Source organism: Homarus americanus, unplaced genomic scaffold (genome assembly GCF_018991925.1).
Source record: "Homarus americanus isolate GMGI-L3 unplaced genomic scaffold, GMGI_Hamer_2.0 scaffold51859, whole genome shotgun sequence".
In the NCBI taxonomy this organism is placed as follows: domain Eukaryota; kingdom Metazoa; phylum Arthropoda; class Malacostraca; order Decapoda; family Nephropidae; genus Homarus; species Homarus americanus.
This window is the reverse complement of record NW_024711292.1, coordinates 4,720,647-4,738,516: the sequence shown is the minus strand read 5'-3', so window position 1 is coordinate 4,738,516 and position 17,870 is coordinate 4,720,647. Positions and strand designations below refer to the sequence as shown.

Sequence of the window (17,870 nt, the reverse complement as noted above, 5' to 3'; positions counted from 1 at the left end):
AACGTTAGGTCACATCCTTACAATATAAGTTGTTGTGAGCGACTGAAGAGTGAGGGCCTCGCTGTGCAGGCTTACAGATATGCTGACTACGGGCCACTCCCTCCTGGGAGAGTTGCCCGCTCACGTGTACAACTCATGTCATACTTATAGACAGTGGAAAGTAACAGGGTGGTGAATCTGAATGTAATATCAGATGTATTGACCCATTTATATAATATGTTCTGTTGATGAGACAGGGGCCCATTACACCATTGTTAACCGAGGGACCACTGTATTGCAGTGTACTTGTATTGTACAATATTGACTAATGGTTGGTAATGGTTGGTAAAACTTGTCAAGTAAGTAAGTGTCAAGTCTGTCAGTATGAGTGGCAAGTGTGAGTGCTTGTTTCCCCCATCATAGGAGTCCGTTTTCTCTCGCTTCAGGACGCCTGAGTCCGTTTTCTCTTAATCTTAGAGTGCAGTGCACCAGAGACTTCATTATTCCTTAGTAATGACACAGAATTTGAAATTGCAACCCCAATTGCAACTGGGGTTGCAATTGTTGAGGCAACTAGATATGTCTAATTACAGCAAATGTGTTATTGTCAATTTGTAGGTGAAAGATTTTATCCTCAATAGATGTAGGTTAACATTACACCTGGAGGCAAATGCTTAGTAAAGCTTAAGGAAGGATATTCCTTTAACACATAATATCTGGCCAGTATGGGAAGGATCATCGTGTCTCCGTCAGGGGGTCGTGTTATTTTTTTTGGGGGGGAGGGCATGGACGTTGTTCGGTTGGACGTTAACCGGTGCATGACGCGGTTCTCGTTTATGCGTTTCTACATTTACGCGGTACCCTGCCAGAACCGGAATTCCCACTTTTCGCAGTGCATCTACTCATATACGCAGGTGAAGTATAATTTTTTTATTTAGCTCATAAAATTCATACAAATTACCCGGCCAGAATATAATTTACATTGCTGGAATTCTTACAACATGATGATCATTTTGAATATAAACATCATGGATTTTGCATCAGACATACAAATTTTAGATCTAATGTAAGAATTTTGTTTACACAGAGCAAATATGTTATCTTTTGTGCAAAATATATGGCGTGTATATTCAAAATATTCTTGGTCTTGCAAGGAATCCAGCAATGTCAATTATATTATCCTAACTTTAGTCTGAGGTATTATTTATTACTATATACCTTAAAATCTAGTGTTTTCACCCAAACATTTCTCAGAGAGGGAGGAGCCAGCGAGCGTGGGAAGAGGGGGGGGGGAATTGAGTCCATTATTTGAATGGACATTAACCTGGCGACTGTATTTCTCTTAAATATTAATTGTGTGTGCATACCATCATAAAATTAAGATGTTATTTTTACTACAACATAGGTATTGTGTCGGTATTGTGTCGGAAAAAGTGGAGTTTGGGAGTCGGCCCAGTCTCTATTTCAATTAATCCCATATGTTCTGTTATTCCATTTATGAGTTTCTCGTTTTACGCGGACCTCTGCGGGTTCAATTGACCGCATAAATCGGGGTATTACTGTATATATACCGATATACTGGGTTTATAACCTTCGTGATATATAGGTTTAATTCTCGATTTTATGACCAAGAAATCGTTAATTTATGATATTCCTCGTTTATAGGTCGACCCAAGTTTTTGAGGGTAAAGGAACAACAAAACCTTCAGAGAAACACTACGTCATATAAACTTGTTTACCATTTATTATTACGACACTTTACACTGAAACGCGGGTAGTTTCAACAAAAATATTGTATATTTCCATTCAAGTATTTATTCAAGTCAATTAAGAGGGAATATTATTGAACTACAACAGGTTTTTAATTAAACCATTCGAAATGCGATTACGGTAACATCTTTTGAACGAAAGATAGCGAAAGTCATTGTTTTCGTCACGATTTTATCCCACTTTCCACTGTAATACGTATGTAATTTCAGGAAAAATATTACATTTCCGTGAATGTATTATATCAAACACAGTATGAATAGAATATCATTGTAATATAACAGAATTTTAACCGAAAACTATTAAAAAAACGAGTAACATCTCAAGAACATCGGAAGCTTAGGTAAAGTCCTTTGTTTACGTCATGTATTTTATCCTATTTTACATTGAAATACGTCACGTTTCCGCAAAACTACTATTTATTTCCGAGAATATATTCATTCAGGCACAGTTTAGGTAAAATATACGTGTGATGTAATAGTTTTTTAACTGAAAACGATTCGAAAAACACTTACCCTCTAGCCCTGTTCAAAGAGAGGACTGGGAGAAGCTGTTTGGTGCTGCAGACGATGACAAGGAAAATGATTTTGATGGATTTTAATGAAAATATTCAGAAATATAGTATCGTAGTATTTATTCAAGTCAATTAGGATAGAATATTATTGTAATACAACAGTTTTTGAACTGAAAACCATTCGAAAAGCTATTACGGTAACATGTTTTGAACGAAAGAAAGCGAAAGTCATTGTTTTCGTTACGATTTTATCCCACTTTCCACTGTGTAATACGGCGCTTCAGCAAAAAATATTACATTTCCGTGAAGGTATTATATCAACCACAGTATGAATAGAATAGCACTATAACAGTATTTTAACCGAAAACTATTAAATACGAAAACATATCTTGAACATCGAAGGTTAGGTAAAGTCTTTTTGTTTTCGCATGTAGTTTATCCCACTTACATTGAAATAAGATCACGCTTCAGCAAAACTACTATTTATTTCCTGAGAATATGGAAATGTAATATTTTAAGCGAAATGACGTGACGATATAGTGGAAAGTGATAAAATCGCGGACAAAAACAATGACTCGCTTTCTTTCGCTCAAAAGATGTTACCGTGAACGCTTGAATGGCGTTTCAGTTAAAAACTGCTATTACAATAATATTCTATCTCTAATTCACTTGTGATGTAAAAGTTTTTAACTGAAAACGACTAAAACACGCACCGGCCTAACTGATACGGCAGAGCCCTGGTCGCGGAGGCTTTGTTTTTGCATCGGCCCTTCTTAAGCAGCTTTTAATTTTAGCATACATTGAAATTGTGTTTACCGGTATATTCTTATTTTCTTGCTTCTTATTTTCCAGAAATATGACAAGTTTGTACGGTACTTTTAATTTACAAGTATTCATTTTTAAAAATACAGAAGACACCAAACAAATACCAGTACGGATATTTGCGTGACTCTCCCGCCAAAAAAGACCAAACAGCTGGTACTCTCTCCCTCAGCCCTACCAAAAATAGCCCAACGACACCTTTCTTGTTTATTCTCTTCCAATTTCTCACTTTAACTGGTATTTTATACTTCATATTGCCTACAGCAGATAAACTACAGTAATTGAGGTTAGACACTGTTATAAATTTGATTACCGGGTCCTGGCAGGTGCCGTTAGAACCACCTGACCCTACCAACAGTGTTGCAAGTCAGACAGCATTTTTTTTTTCTACATTTTTGGTGTCTCCATTTGTAAATTTTTTTTCTCTGGGGTTTGCACAATAGTATACTGTTTTACCTACAGTATTGTTAAACGATTTGGGAAAAGAAATACTCGGTAACTTAAAATTTTAAAAGGAAAATTTTGAAACTGGCAACTGTGTGTAGATGACCTGACTCACATCATATTATGTTTCAAATTTAATTAACAAAAATTTATGTATCTATAAATAAACTTTTAAAAATGAATACTTTATGTTTTACATACTCCTGTGCATACCATACCATGCATTTGGCTACTTTGGGCTTGCTATGATGACGCAAGAGATCTGCCCTGGCAACTGTACCGACACTCACAGAGGGTGGTGCATTGGTGCATCATTTCCATTGTTTACTGGTAGTTACTGGTAAATATTTTTCAACCTAACGAAACTATTACCCGTATAGAGGTCGACCCCCAACTTTTTGCCAAAAAATTTGGTCTTAAGAACTCGTGCTATACACACAACTATGTTGTAGTAAAAATATTATCTTAACTTTATGATGGCATGCACACACAATTAATAATTAAGAGAAATATCAATAATATTAGGTTTTTTAACACTTACATTAGTAGAAAAGATGGCTGGGCACAAGGGGATGGGCGGTTGGTTCCGAGGCAGAGGGCAGATTATTGGCCCTCACCTGTATCACTTGTATCACTATCCACCACAGAGGCTTGCAGGGCCTCTTTGTCAAACCCCCCAAAGTTCATATAAGTCCATATCCTCACTATAATTATCACTGACTTGGACCGGCTGTAGTGGGTGGCGGGTGAAGAACTGGTCATGTTTTGATGACTGGGCGACCTTGTGCGCACCATTTTCGCGCCTCTTACACAACATGGCGGATGGCGGGAGGTTTGGATCCAAAAATGGCGCAGCTTGCCAGCCGCTCTCCGCGTAATGGGGTTCACGACCGCGGAATGTGAAAATGTTAGGTTCTGGCAAGGCACCGCGTTAACGGTGAAACGTGGAATGCGGGACCGCGTAATATGAGGATTGACTGTATATATATGAAGAAATTTCACTTAACGCGGTCAATAGAACCCAGAGGGTCCCGTGTTAAGTGAAATCCGCGTTAAGTGAACAACAGAACATATGGGATTAATTCCAATAGAAACTGGCCCGACCCCCAAACTCCACTTTTGAAGACACATAACTATGTTGTAGTAAAAATAACATCTTAATTTTATGATGGTACATGCACACAATTAATACTTAAGAGAAATAGAGAAATACAGTCGCCAAGTTAATGTCCATTCAAATAATGGACTCAACTCCCTCTCACACTACACTGCCGGCTCTTCCCTCTCTGAGAAATTTTTGGGGGAAAACCACTAAATTTTAATAAATAATACCTCAAACTAAAGTTAGGATAATACAATTGACATTGCTGGATTCCTTGTAAGACCAGGAATATTTTGAATATAAATGTCATATATTTTGCACAAAAGATAACATAGTTACTCAGAAAAATTTTTTTATCTAAAATTTGTATGTCTAATGCAAAATATATGATGTTTATATTCAAAATGATCACCAAATTATAAGAATTCCAGCAATGTAAATTATATTCTGGCCGGGTAATTTGTATGAATTTTATGAGCTAAAACAAATATCTTCAGTTAATAAAAAAAAAAATAATCTTCACGACACTATCTGTCAATCAAAGTACCCCACCTTGCCTCCACCCCCTCTTCCAACCGCGCGGTCAGTCCCAACCCTCCGCCCCACCCCCCACCAATCGTCCCTTCAAGAGAAAGAGTGGGTGAAAAATTTAGATTTTAACATTTTGTATTAAATAATACCTCAGATTAAAGTTAGGATAATATAATTGACATTGCTGGATTCCTTGTAAGACCAGGAATATTTTGAATATAAACGTCATATATTTTGCACGAAAGATAACATACTTACTCAGATTAAACATTTTATCTAAAAATTTTATGTCTAATGCAAAATATATGATGTTTATATTCAAAATGATCATCAAATTATAAGAATTCCAGCAATGTAAATTATATTCTGACCGGGTAATTTGTATGAATTTTATGAGCTAAAACAAATATCTTCTGTTAATAAAAAAAAAAAATAAATATTCTTCACAGGGTAACAGATGGTCGGTCGGTCCCTCCCTCCCCCCCACCCCCCACCAACCGTCCCAAGGAGATGTGTGGGAAAACCAGAATACTTAACTTTTTTGTAATAAATAATACCTCAAACTAAAGTTAGGATAATATAATTGACATTGCTGGATTCCTTGTAAGACCAGGAATATTTTGAATATAAATGTCATATATTTTGCACAAAAGATAACATAGTTACCCAGAGAAAAAATGTTATCTAAAATTTGTATGTCTAATGCTAAATATATGATGTTTATATTCAAAATGATCACCAAATTATAAGAATTCCAGCAATGTAAATTATATTCTGGCCGGGTAATTTGTATGAATTTTATGAGCTAAAACAGGCAGTCAGGCAGGGTGGTGGGTGGCGCAAATCTAAAAATAGCTTCTCGAGCCGGGCACTCACCGGACACTCACCGTGTATATGTGGAAAAAATCCGTGTTAAGTGAAAGTTCAGCTCTGGCGAGGCACCGCGTATATGATAAAACGCGTTAAGTGAAACCGCGTTAGGCGGGGTAATACTGTGTATGTATATATATATATATATATATATATATATATATATATATATATATATATATATATATATATATATATATATATATATATATATATATATATATATATATATATATATATATATATATATATATATATATATATATATATATATATATATATATATATATTACAATCATGTAGATCCACAATGGAAACATGGACAAGATAAATGTCGATAAAACAACACAGGAAAAGGAAAACACACTAACACCTTAGCTTTCGTCTGTATTCGAGACATCTTCAGAGGCAACTGAATTTACAGGAACTGAGAGAGGCATATATACAAAGGGTGACCTTACATAACATCAAGTCAGGTCAATAACATGAGATCCACTAATCCACACACCACCTCCACCGCACACGAAAGAAGAACTTATAAAAAATGAACTACGTAACAAGTAAGGTTAAAATCTTGAGATCCAGAAAATGTTCTATTATGTTCCGTTGCAAATTTATATCTTTTTAGGATTTTGGACTTTCAGTTTAACACAGGAAATTGCATTCCATCTGACTCACGTGAGTATGTTCTGCCAATCTCGGTGTCATGTGACTATGTCCCACCAATCAGCAGTGCTCTTGGTGCCACCTAATAATGTACTCCTGTGCATCCTCCAAGTCTTGAATTTTAGTTGGCTACTCACAAAATGTTTTCTCTCTGCGTGCATGTTCTTCCTTGGATTGGCAAATCATTCATCGTGTACTGTATGTGAAAATGGTGCAAAATAAGAAAGAACTGTACCACCAATGTTTCACTCTGTACATGTTCTCAAGCCGAATACAGCGATCACAAGACTATACTCCACCACTTCCTCTGACAAATAACTTCACTTTATCCTCTAGCATATGTTAATTAAAGTAATTTTTTTACGCACACTGGGGCCATTGGCTAGGAGGTTAGGTAAGGTCCTTCTGGTTTTTCTGGTTAGGTTTTGTTTCATCAGTTTTTTGTGTTTTTACCCCAAAATTTCCCTTTACTTCAAATCTCCACTTTGTGGTACCAATAGGATATTGTTGGTACCATATTTCACCGCATATAAGATGCTTTTTTATTTCTCTGAAAAATTGCAAAAAAAAAAAAATCAGCCTGCATCCTATCTGTGAAGTTGTGGTCTCCCATAGTCTAATGAATCCCCTAGTTGGTGTCTCCAGTAGGCTAAATACTACATAATCCAACTCCAAAATTAAAACTACAGTGGTCCCTCAGTTAACGAACACAATTCGTTCCAAAAGGTCGTTCGTTAACCGAAAATTTCGTAAACCGAATCCATTGTTTCAATGGGATATTGGGTAATTGGTTCCAGTTCACCGAAAAGTACATGCAAAATAACTAAAGTTCAGAATGACCAATAATTTCAATGAAAAATGCAAAAATATTCAAGACAGCAACAAAATAGGTGCTCTCTTCACAGAAAACAAAGCCAGACTGACGCCTGGTGACCGACCCACGCATCTGATGGGTGCACAACTAACTAGTTCCCTGTACTGCATATATTATCAATATGTTAAATAAATGTTAAAATGACTAATAATTTTAATATAAAACATTCAAAAATATTAAAAAGCTGAAATTTATTGATATTTAATCCATTGGAAACGAATTTAAACTTAGAACAGATTCCTGAATTGGCAGACTGGGCCATCAGCTGACCAGCTGATGCTCACAACAAAACGTGATTTTCGTAAGGATTTTGTTAATCAAATTTTTGTTCGTTAACCGAATTGAAGATTCTTATGGAAGGTAATTCGTTAACTGAAATTTCGTTAACCGTGGCGCTCATTAACCGAGGGACTACTGTATGTTATTGCTTAAACAAATTTGCATTATTTATAATTAATTAAAAAAAATTATTTTGTGTATAGCATGGTTGGAGAGTTGTCTGGAGTGTTGATGAGCAGAGTGGAGTGATGAAAGATGTCCTGTTTGAAGCTTTTACACACAGCCCACAGAGAGCGGAAAGTGATGTTGACACGCACTTGCAACACGCGGTTCTTACTTGAAGGCCCTTTTATATCATATTTTTATCTTATATCTACTACAAAACACAAAATATTTTTATTTTCCTCAAAAGAACTATAAAATACTGTACAGTAGGAATATTCAGGCAGCACAAAGCTTATCATTACTGTGTACAGTAGGAATATTCAGGCAGCACAAAGCTTATCACGACTGTATTTTCAAATATATACACTATTTACATGTACTTCTACTGAATTTAGAATTTTTTGATCGTGTGGAAGTCTTTGTTACATGATGGCTGGCTGTGTGGGGAGGAGGAGGGAGTTCCAGTCTGTAGTCCTATCACTGTCCTTGCAGCCTCGACAAACTCAACATCATCTGGGTTCTGTTTCCTCCACATCAATGTTTTTGTCAACCTGATACTATATTAAGGCCATTCAAATCAAGCAACTCTTGATGAACAGCAAAACTGTCAAGCAAATGCCTTTGCTTGCTCTTGGGTGTGGTGGAGGAAGGTGGGTCATAAGAAAGGTCTAAGGACATGCATCCTTCACAATATCTGGTGGGTAACTGGCCATGAGGCACGAGTCTTGAGACAAATACATGTGAGTTGAACTACCAATTGCACAAATATCCCATACAAAGTATTTCCTTCTGCTTGGACATTTAAAATATGCCTGAAAATTAAGAACGTTCAGGAACGTCACCCGGCGTTGACTAGGAGAATGTTCAGGAACGTCATCGATGGTTTGAGGCTTTAAGACACAGTCTGGTGCAACTTGGGAGAAGATGATATAATTTAGCACCCACCAAAGTGCAGAAACAAGCCAGATAGTTTTTATCCCAGCCTAATTCATGAATAAGGGTACTGTACTGTATGTCCATCCCATCTTTTAACAGTCCTTCAAAGACTTTATTTCCACTTACAAGTTTTATTAAATGTTATTTGCCCTTTAACAAAACTTTTAAAATTGATTCAGGCAAATTTTCACAATATAGAGTGTATCTTGATCTTATTTTGCAGATTAATGAAATCTCTTGAATATGTCAGTTGACTTGAGTGAATTGAAGAGAAGTGACTTCCCATCATGTGTACGACAAGGTCTGCGCAAGCTGGGTAAGAATGTACTGTACATTTATGTTTGTGTAATTTCATTGGTTCTGGACTGTATACTATAGTATGGTCACTAAAGTTAAAAATGTCTAAAGTACTGTATAAATATTGAATGTGATTACATTTTGTTCTAGTGCATGAAGAATGTTTATGATAATGCAGAATGTATACTGTATAAAACTGGTTGAAATTCATAACAAATTAGAACTTTAGAGATATAACTTGAGTTATTAATTCAACAGAGGAGGTGCTCCACATGCCTCCTTCTCCCCATCTGCATGACATCCAGCAGCACATCATGGATCAGTTTATATTTTGCTGTAGAGACTCCAATTCTTCCAAGATTAGGGTGAGTCACATTTATGTTATTTTATGAAGGAAGAATTCCTTTTACATAGGATAATGTATTTGGGTTCTGAGACTAAATACTGTAGAGTACTGTATTTACAGAGAGATTTGTGCAGTCAAAATATTGTAGGGAAGAAAAAATTTAACAGTGTATAAAAATCCTAGCTGGATTTGGTAAAATGCTACTCCGACCACATAGTTGGCACGGGGAGTCCCCAATGGAGGTTCACGGCACTTAACAAAGACGAATACTTTGTGTGTGTGCATACGTACGTACGTACATACATACATATATACATATATCTATATATATATATATATTATATATACACACACAGTCGACCCTCGTTAATTCGGACCCCTTTAATCCGGATTTCAGATAAATCGGACGAAATCTGAACTAAGCGAGGGACTGTCCGTATCAAATTTCTGGTTCTGGGATTGTCCCAGTTGCAGTTGGGGTTGCAATTTCAAATTCTGTGTCATTACTAAGGAATAACGAAGTCTCTGGTGCACTGGTTGGTTCCGAGGCAGAGGGCAGATTATTGGCCCTCACCTGCCTCTCTATCCACCACAGAGTCTAGCAGGGCCTCTTCGTCAAACCCATTGAAGTCCACATCCTCATCCTCACTATCACTGACTTGGGGTGGCTGTGGTGGTTGGCGGGTGAAGAACTCGATGATGTGTTGTTGACGGCTAGCATTGATGTGGTCGTGATACAGCTGAACATAGGGCTCCTGGCATTTCAACAGATGGTTATTAGACACTTCGTAGCGATGGTTGACTGGGTCTTTGGCAAGGATGAGCTTCATTTTCTCGCTAACTCGATGACATCCTTCACATCAGCTTGTGTTCGTTTCTGCTCTTGTTGTTCTGTACCACCAAGCTGCTCACTGATGTCATCATCTTCCAACATCTCGTCCGCAGTCACCTCAGGTTGCCTGATTACCTCCAGGATGTCGTCATTGGTAGTCTTGGAGAAGCCTGCAGCTCTAACACCTTGTGCAGCCTCTCTTGCATTCTCCAATGCCACAGCAAGACTGAGCCTCGTGGAAGCCATTGCGTAGAAAGAAAATAAAGCACTGGTTCCTTGACACGAGTGAATATACACGGAGACAGTGAGACTGACGTGGCGGTGGAGAGCGTGGGTGGCGAGGGTGGCAAGGATAACTAGACCAATCACAGCGCGCGGCGTAGGGGGTGCGTGGGTGGTAAGGATACGTGGCCCAATCACAGTCTGGGACGTCACTGGCGCCAGTCTGACGTCAGCGCCCTGCTGCTTGCCGCGTACATGATGAAATTTACAGTGTAAATAATAATTATCTCTTCTGACAGGTGCCGCGTAAAAAATATCCGCGTAAACCCAGTCCTAATCTGATAAGGGTAATGGAGGTCCTGATCACTGTAGACTTAGCCATTTTCTTACATTCACTTCCCCAGCTACAAAGTTAGGCACCCATTTACAGCTGGTTGGACTGGGTTTGCCCAAGCACGAACCAATGACCTTTAGACAGAAAGCAAGTACATGTACTGTATCCTATCAGCTACTGCATCCCTATTAGTCTTGTAAGAAAATATAAACAAGGACTTTTGTGAAGATCCTTAAGTGCTATAAATATGGAGGCAGCTGGAATATCACCAGTATAAAGTGTGCATTGAGGCAAGTGAGAGTAAGTAAAGGCATGAAGTGACCTCATGCCTTCAGGCTTGAAACTACCCTAAATCTCTACTGGTTGAACAGTGAAACTTTGTAATGTATAAAAAAAAGACATGCTGTATAATTATTATAAATAAATACTAACACAAACATTTCTCTTGCAGGCAGTAGGACCTGTTGAGGAATTGGTGGTAGTGAGAGAACTTGGACAGCACCTAGGAAAGATTGTGGACACCGCTTCTCGCAATTCTCTGTTTATCACTTTATTCCATCCATCATCACATGATCCCCGTACGCCACATAAACTCCGCATATTATCAGCTTTGGTGTCTCTGGCCATTGCTACACATAATGTTTCTGTGTTGGAGGCCACAGCAGTATGGATGCAGGTTTGGGCTTAATAATTATGGTATTATCTATTATTACTGCTTGGAAATACATGTACAGTCGCTGTGACTATTAAGCCGTCACCGGTAGTCTACACAGGCATGGCAGCGACATAGACAACCAAGCTATTCAGCCATGAACCCATATACATATTAGCAACTGTAGGACTAGTTACAGACATACAGTTGTTAAATGTTTATGGGTTTATGGTTGAATAGCCTGGCTGTCTAGGTAGTCATCCCAGCTATGTAGACTATCAGGCAATTCAAACACTGAGAAGAATTGGCAACACTGCAATTGCCATAGCAACCATTGCTAAGGGATGGCACTCAAAATTGCATATTTTTGAAATATTGTGTGGGAAGTGTCGTGGAATGACAACTATTTGTGGAATTTTATTAAAATTTTCAGGTAACTAACTGGATTTTCCAATGACCACTGCTTGTGATACTGTACTACTCCCTTCATTTTGATTAAAAAAATTTAGTTAAAGTATTTTCTTAAAGCATATATTCATGAATCTACTGTTTTTTAAATGCTAAAAATGGTAAACTGCACATAATAAATACTAACCGCTTCAGCAGATCCGTACTAGTTCATTACATGTCAACTATATGATTAGTACAACCTTGAACTGAACACAAGTGTCACTCAGAGCAAGTGCAACTGGACAACTACTGTTCAAGGCAGGTTTGCCAAACCAAATGAGTTGCAAAATTTTAATGCAGTAATTAAAAGTATGCAATTTCATTAATGGGATTTGGCTGATAGAAAGCCCTCAAGGCATAGCATACGTACAGCAAATATAGATAGTCATATCGAACAACAAAATCGATGAATTGGCAACTGTGCAGTTTATCGACTTTCTGACCTTTTGCCATTTGCCATACATGAATAAGGCTATTTTAAATACATTTTTTTTTTGTGTTTTCAGTTTTCATCCTGACACAAATTAGACTAACTTTTTTTTGTTTTAACTTTCCGGGTACAGAGTAAATTTCAGTCATTGTAAATATGCTTGTGATTATTATTTCTTGTTGTTTTAAGTGAAACAAGATTGACCTTCATTATGTGGATCTCAAACTTTTATTCAATGCTAATGACATCATAGATATAAAGTAATATCTCCGTTAGCCGAAATCCCTCAAACCCGGAACTCTCCGATAGCCGGAATTGAAATTTGCTCGGAAAATCATTCCCAAAGTCGAAAATTTTCGGCTTTAGGAACAAATTTTCTGAGGTTAAAAATCGAGAGAATTTTCTGAAAACGTCTTGAATAAAGGTGAAAGTTAAAGTATTTTTTTTGGGGGCGGGGGGCCTGACCTGACTCAATGTCAGGTGGAGGTAGGGGTGGGGGATTAGTGGTCTCATATTACTGACCTTCTGATGGAATGTCGGGTCACCCTTTCTTGGGTGGGGGATTAGTGGGTCTCATGACCTGAAAATGTCTTGAATAAACACGATAGCTAAAGTATTTTTAGGGAGATTGTTATAAGTACATGTATAAGTATAAATGAGCAAAGTTGTATCCCTTCAACATTACATCACATAACATTTTAAAATATGGAGTGAGAAAGCAGAGAGGTGTGGGTGATTAGAGAGATGGACTGGAAAGGAGTGTAACATGCACCAGTGTTGCCAAGTGATAAGCTCCTCAACAGCTGATCTCTTAATTCACCTCCATGCAGTCACACAAGACCCTCACTGGATGCTTGTTGTCTTAATTCCCATGTGTGTGTGTGCATGCGTGCGTGCTTGCGTGTGTGTGCTGATATGCACTTTTTCTTTTGTTTTAATTCTCATATTAAATAAACACTTTTGTTAATGTTGATGGTTTGGGTCATAAAGCTAGCAGTCAGTTAGTCACTGTCTTTGTTAGTGTTGATGGGTCATAAGGCTTCCAGTCAGAGTCACTCAGTCACAGTCTTTCAATTAATATTGATATTTGTTGAGCTGTTGATGCAAATTGAAAATACAGTATGTTTTAAGTTCTAATTGTACTGTTTTACAAACAGCAAATGTGCTGCCTAAGTGGGTGGAGTGGAGAAGTGTGCCGAGGCTTGGTGCAGGATTACTTCCAGCTGACCCCATCTTCCCCACCACATTTTGCAGCAGCCCTGAGAGCCCTGCCTACCATGGCTCCTCTCTTCACTGCAAATCTAATTACAACACTCTCACAGCTGTATGCCAAAGTTGGTGAGGATATTTATACATTAATGCAACCTCTATTTTGTATACTACAGGGTGACAATTAATTTATGGACAAATTTATTTTGTTGATTATTTGTTTTATCTGGATAGAATAACTTTGGGATCCCAAATATTTAGAAAAACACGGTACACTGTATGAAAATATTGGTGAAATTCACATTTCTTCATTTCTTGCCATACAAGGCAAATATTGCAAGAGACTTTTTCAAATCACGTTATTTCAGTTATTTTGGGACATTCCGTGGCCACCCCGATCATCTGACCTTACATCTCCAGATTATATTTTATGGAGCTATTTGAAGTTCAAGGTCTACTGTATGCAAATACTATAGACCAAAAACATTACCTGATCTGAAAGACACCATCAGAAATGAAATAGTCAGAATTCTTCTGAAACATTTCAGCAATTTACAGATAACTACTACTTCCACTGCTGTGAATGTATACGTTCTAATGGAAATTTCCTACCTAACATCAATCCTTTTCAATAAATGAAGAAGTGTGAATTTCACCAATATTTCCCTACTGTGTTCTAAAGATTTGGTATCCCAAAGTTATACTATCCAAATAAAACAATCAACAAAACAAGTGTGTCCATGCATTAATTGTCACCCTGTATTGTGTAAGAGTCTGCATGTATGAGTGCATCCCGTGCAGGTCACACCTCCCTGCTCCGTGTCTGGCACCATCTGTGGTCCGGCATGAGTTTTTCTTGTCATATACAGTATAATTTTTTACGCTTAGTGGAGTACGGTGTACTTATTTCCAAGTGCCAATACCTTAAAATTGTGTAACAACATTAATATATTGTGTTACAATGGCTTATTTACCGTAATACTCAAGTATAGTTCGAGTGTTCATGATAAAATTTTTATGCAAAAAGTACTGTATGGGATTGAATTATACTACAGTACGGTATGCATAACAGTGTGAAGGGGTTAAATTTATGTTATCTGTAGGCCATTTACAGTAGTCTAACCTTACCAGCAAGCTCCTTTATCCTGGGCTTGCCTATTGTACTCCTTTTGATTCTTTATGTTGCCACAGGAAGAGCAAAACCTCATTCCTTATATATGCCACTTTAAATCTACAAATACCTGATAGAAATGAAGATTTACAGATGATTTTCTTTTTGTTTGCATCTGTTACCATCACTGGTAGCATTATTTCCAAGTTAGACTCATCACTGTAGCCACCTTCCCTTAGCTCTCTCACTATCAGGCCAACCTGTGAGCTATGTTATGGTTATTTTCCAATTTGTAAATTCATGTACAGTAGTTATACAGTACTAAAGTTTCTAAATTTTTTCTACTCATTTACTTTCACACACAATCCTACATGCAGAATGTGAATAAAAAAATTATCATAAGGTCAAATACATAAAGGGAATACATATTTCTTTGTGTGCGAGAATTAGCATGCTGAGCGGGGTGGGAAGCAGAGTAAAGGAGTCCTGTTGCTAGGGGGGAAGGCAGAGGCAGTGTTCTAGCTATGCTGCATTGTTGTGGCGACCGTCAAAACCAGCCCAGTGTTCCCGAAGCTGTGTATACATGAACTTGTATCATTTTTGCTACTTTACTATGTACAGTGGTCCCTCGGTTAACGAGCACAATTCGTTCCAGAAGGTTGCTTGTTAACCGAAAAATTCGTTAACCGAAACCATTGTTTCAATGGGTTTTTGGGTAATTGGTTCCAGCTCACTGAAAATTGCATAAAGTCAACAAAAAAGGTAGTAAAGTACACTTACTTTGAGGTGTGTATGTAGAAGGCTCCTGGATGATGATGATGATGATGTGAATTTGAAGTGGGAGGTGGAGGAGGAGAAGGGAGAAGAGAAGGAAGTGGAGGTGGAGGAGAAGCTTTTTACTGCTTCTTGGAAGGTGAGTCACCTTCCATGAAAATGTCGGGAACCTCTGGACTGACAGATTCTCCAGCAGGAACATCCTCTCTCCTTGAAGTGGAAGGCTGAGGGCTAGCATCTGTTTCCCGCTGCTTTTTAGTGAAGAAACTGTCAATTTTTGTTTGTGGGGCATCTCTCCTCCTCATCATTAACTGATGTTTGAAGAAGGAGACCACTGTGTCCTCAACATTACACAAAGCAAGTTCTGCTTTTTCCACATTAGAATGCCTTGAAGCCTGTTTTCCAGTAATGAACATCATCTTTCAAATCTGAAGTAGACATATGGTCATCACTTTCCTTTTCCTCCTCACCACTGTTAGCCTCTAACATCTCATCCAGTTGCTGCAAGTCTTCAGGAGTAAGTTCCTGCTCATGAGACATCACAAGCTCTTCTACATCATCCTCCTCCACTTCAAGGCTCAATGACTGACCAATGGACACAATCTCCTGGTCCAACTCTGCTTCTTCCTTAAATTCCTCAAAATCATGGACTACTGATGGCCACAGTGCTTTCCATGCAGAATTGAGGGATCTAGTGGAGACTTCTTGCCATGAGGACACAATCAATTTTACAGCCTCAAGGATGTTAAATTGTGTTTTCCAGAACTGTGCCAGTGTTAGTTCAGGATCAGTGGAAGTTGCCTGATGACACCTCCTGAACATTTTCTTTATGTACAGCTTCTTAAAGTTGCTGATCACATTCTGGTCCATTGGCTGTATGATTGATGTAGTGTTGTGAGGCAAAAACAACACTTTGACAAAGTCAAATTGAGACTCCAAAGTGCTGGCAAGTTGAGGGTCATGACCAGGGGCATTATCCATAAGGAGAAGAACCTTTAAAGGAAGTTTATTGGTGGTTAGGTAGCTCTTCACAGAAGGGTAAAACACCTCAACTGCCCATTCATTAAAGAGCTGTCTTGTCATCCATGTCTTACGGTTGGACTTCCAATAAACTCCTGGCTGTCCTCTTACCACTTTTTGTTGCTTGAACACCCTGTGAGGGAACTACTACACCACGTGAGGTCCCTCCTAACACCATCTGGGAGGGAGTTACTACACTACGTGTTTGCTGTTCAACACGTACAATCCTACATTAATCTGTATGTTCACTGTATGTTCCTTTACCTTTCTCTAATGAAGGCTTTTGTTAAACCACCAATGTATGTAATAAGTCATTTATGTCCAATGTATATTTTCAGCCTTCGGGCTGCAGAACTTTTTCAATAAACCGTTAATTATTATTATTATTAGAGTGGTAGACAAGCATAGGCTTCAGTCGGAAATCCCCTGAAGCATTGGCACCACAGAATAGAGTAAGACGGTCTTTCATGGGTTTATGCCCAGGTAAAGAGGTTTCATCTCTGGTGATGAATGTCCTTTTGGGCATCTTTTTCCAGAACAGCCCAGTTTCATCCACATTGAACACTTGCTGTGGAAGATAATTTTCTTCATCCACCAGTTCTTTAAAGTCCACTAAAAATTTTGCTGCTCCTTCCTTATCAGCACTGGCAGCCTCACCATGCCTAACAACACTAAAAATGTCACTTCTTTTCTTAAATTTTTCAAACCAGCCCTTGCTGGCCCTAAACTCTTCAAACTCTGTGCCTGAAGAACTAGGTTGATCTGCCTTTAAATGTTCGTAAATCTCCCTGGCTCTTTCACAAATAAATTCGGTCGAAACTGAATCACCTTTCATTTGTTTTCCCTAATCCAAATGAGAAGTAACCTCTCTGTTTCTGCTATTAGGGATCTACCTTTAAGCACTTTGGTAGATTTGTCTCTCACTTTCACTTCCTTGAATTTGTCTTTCTGTGAAAGAATTGTCAACACAGTTGATGTCGACATGCCATATTCTTTGCTAAGCACATTTGTTCAAATGCCTTCTTCATGTTTCTTAATAATTTCCTGTTTCACCTGGATTGAAATCGCTTTTCTGGATTTTTTGGGACCCATGCTGGATTCAAAAACTATTTCAACACGAAAATTTTTAGTTTAATTGCTGTAAATAAAGAATATTTTCTTTAAATCAACACTGCACTGCGCTATATATCATCAATATGTAAAATAAATTTCAAAATGACCAATAATTTCACTGTAAAAATGGA

At 37.9% G+C, this 17,870-nt stretch overlaps 1 protein-coding gene across 4 annotated transcripts in view; it reads left to right on the top strand.

Moving 5' to 3' along the window:
• LOC121875937 (uncharacterized protein C7orf26 homolog) overlaps window positions 1–17,870 on the top strand; it is a 51,089-nt gene that overhangs the window by 6,493 nt on the left and 26,726 nt on the right. For 3 of the 4 annotated variants that reach the window (XM_042380907.1, XM_042380741.1, XM_042380829.1), the window contains exons 2-5: window positions 9,173–9,265; window positions 9,505–9,611; window positions 11,432–11,656; window positions 13,670–13,850. In XM_042380907.1, the coding sequence (XP_042236841.1) occupies window positions 9,193–9,265; window positions 9,505–9,611; window positions 11,432–11,656; window positions 13,670–13,850 (586 nt within the window). In that variant the 5' untranslated portion in view covers window positions 9,173–9,192. Of the gene's footprint in view, window positions 1–9,172; window positions 9,274–9,504; window positions 9,612–11,431; window positions 11,657–13,669; window positions 13,851–17,870 lie in introns of those variants that run through there. The other variant, XM_042380992.1, reaches the window with a different exon arrangement.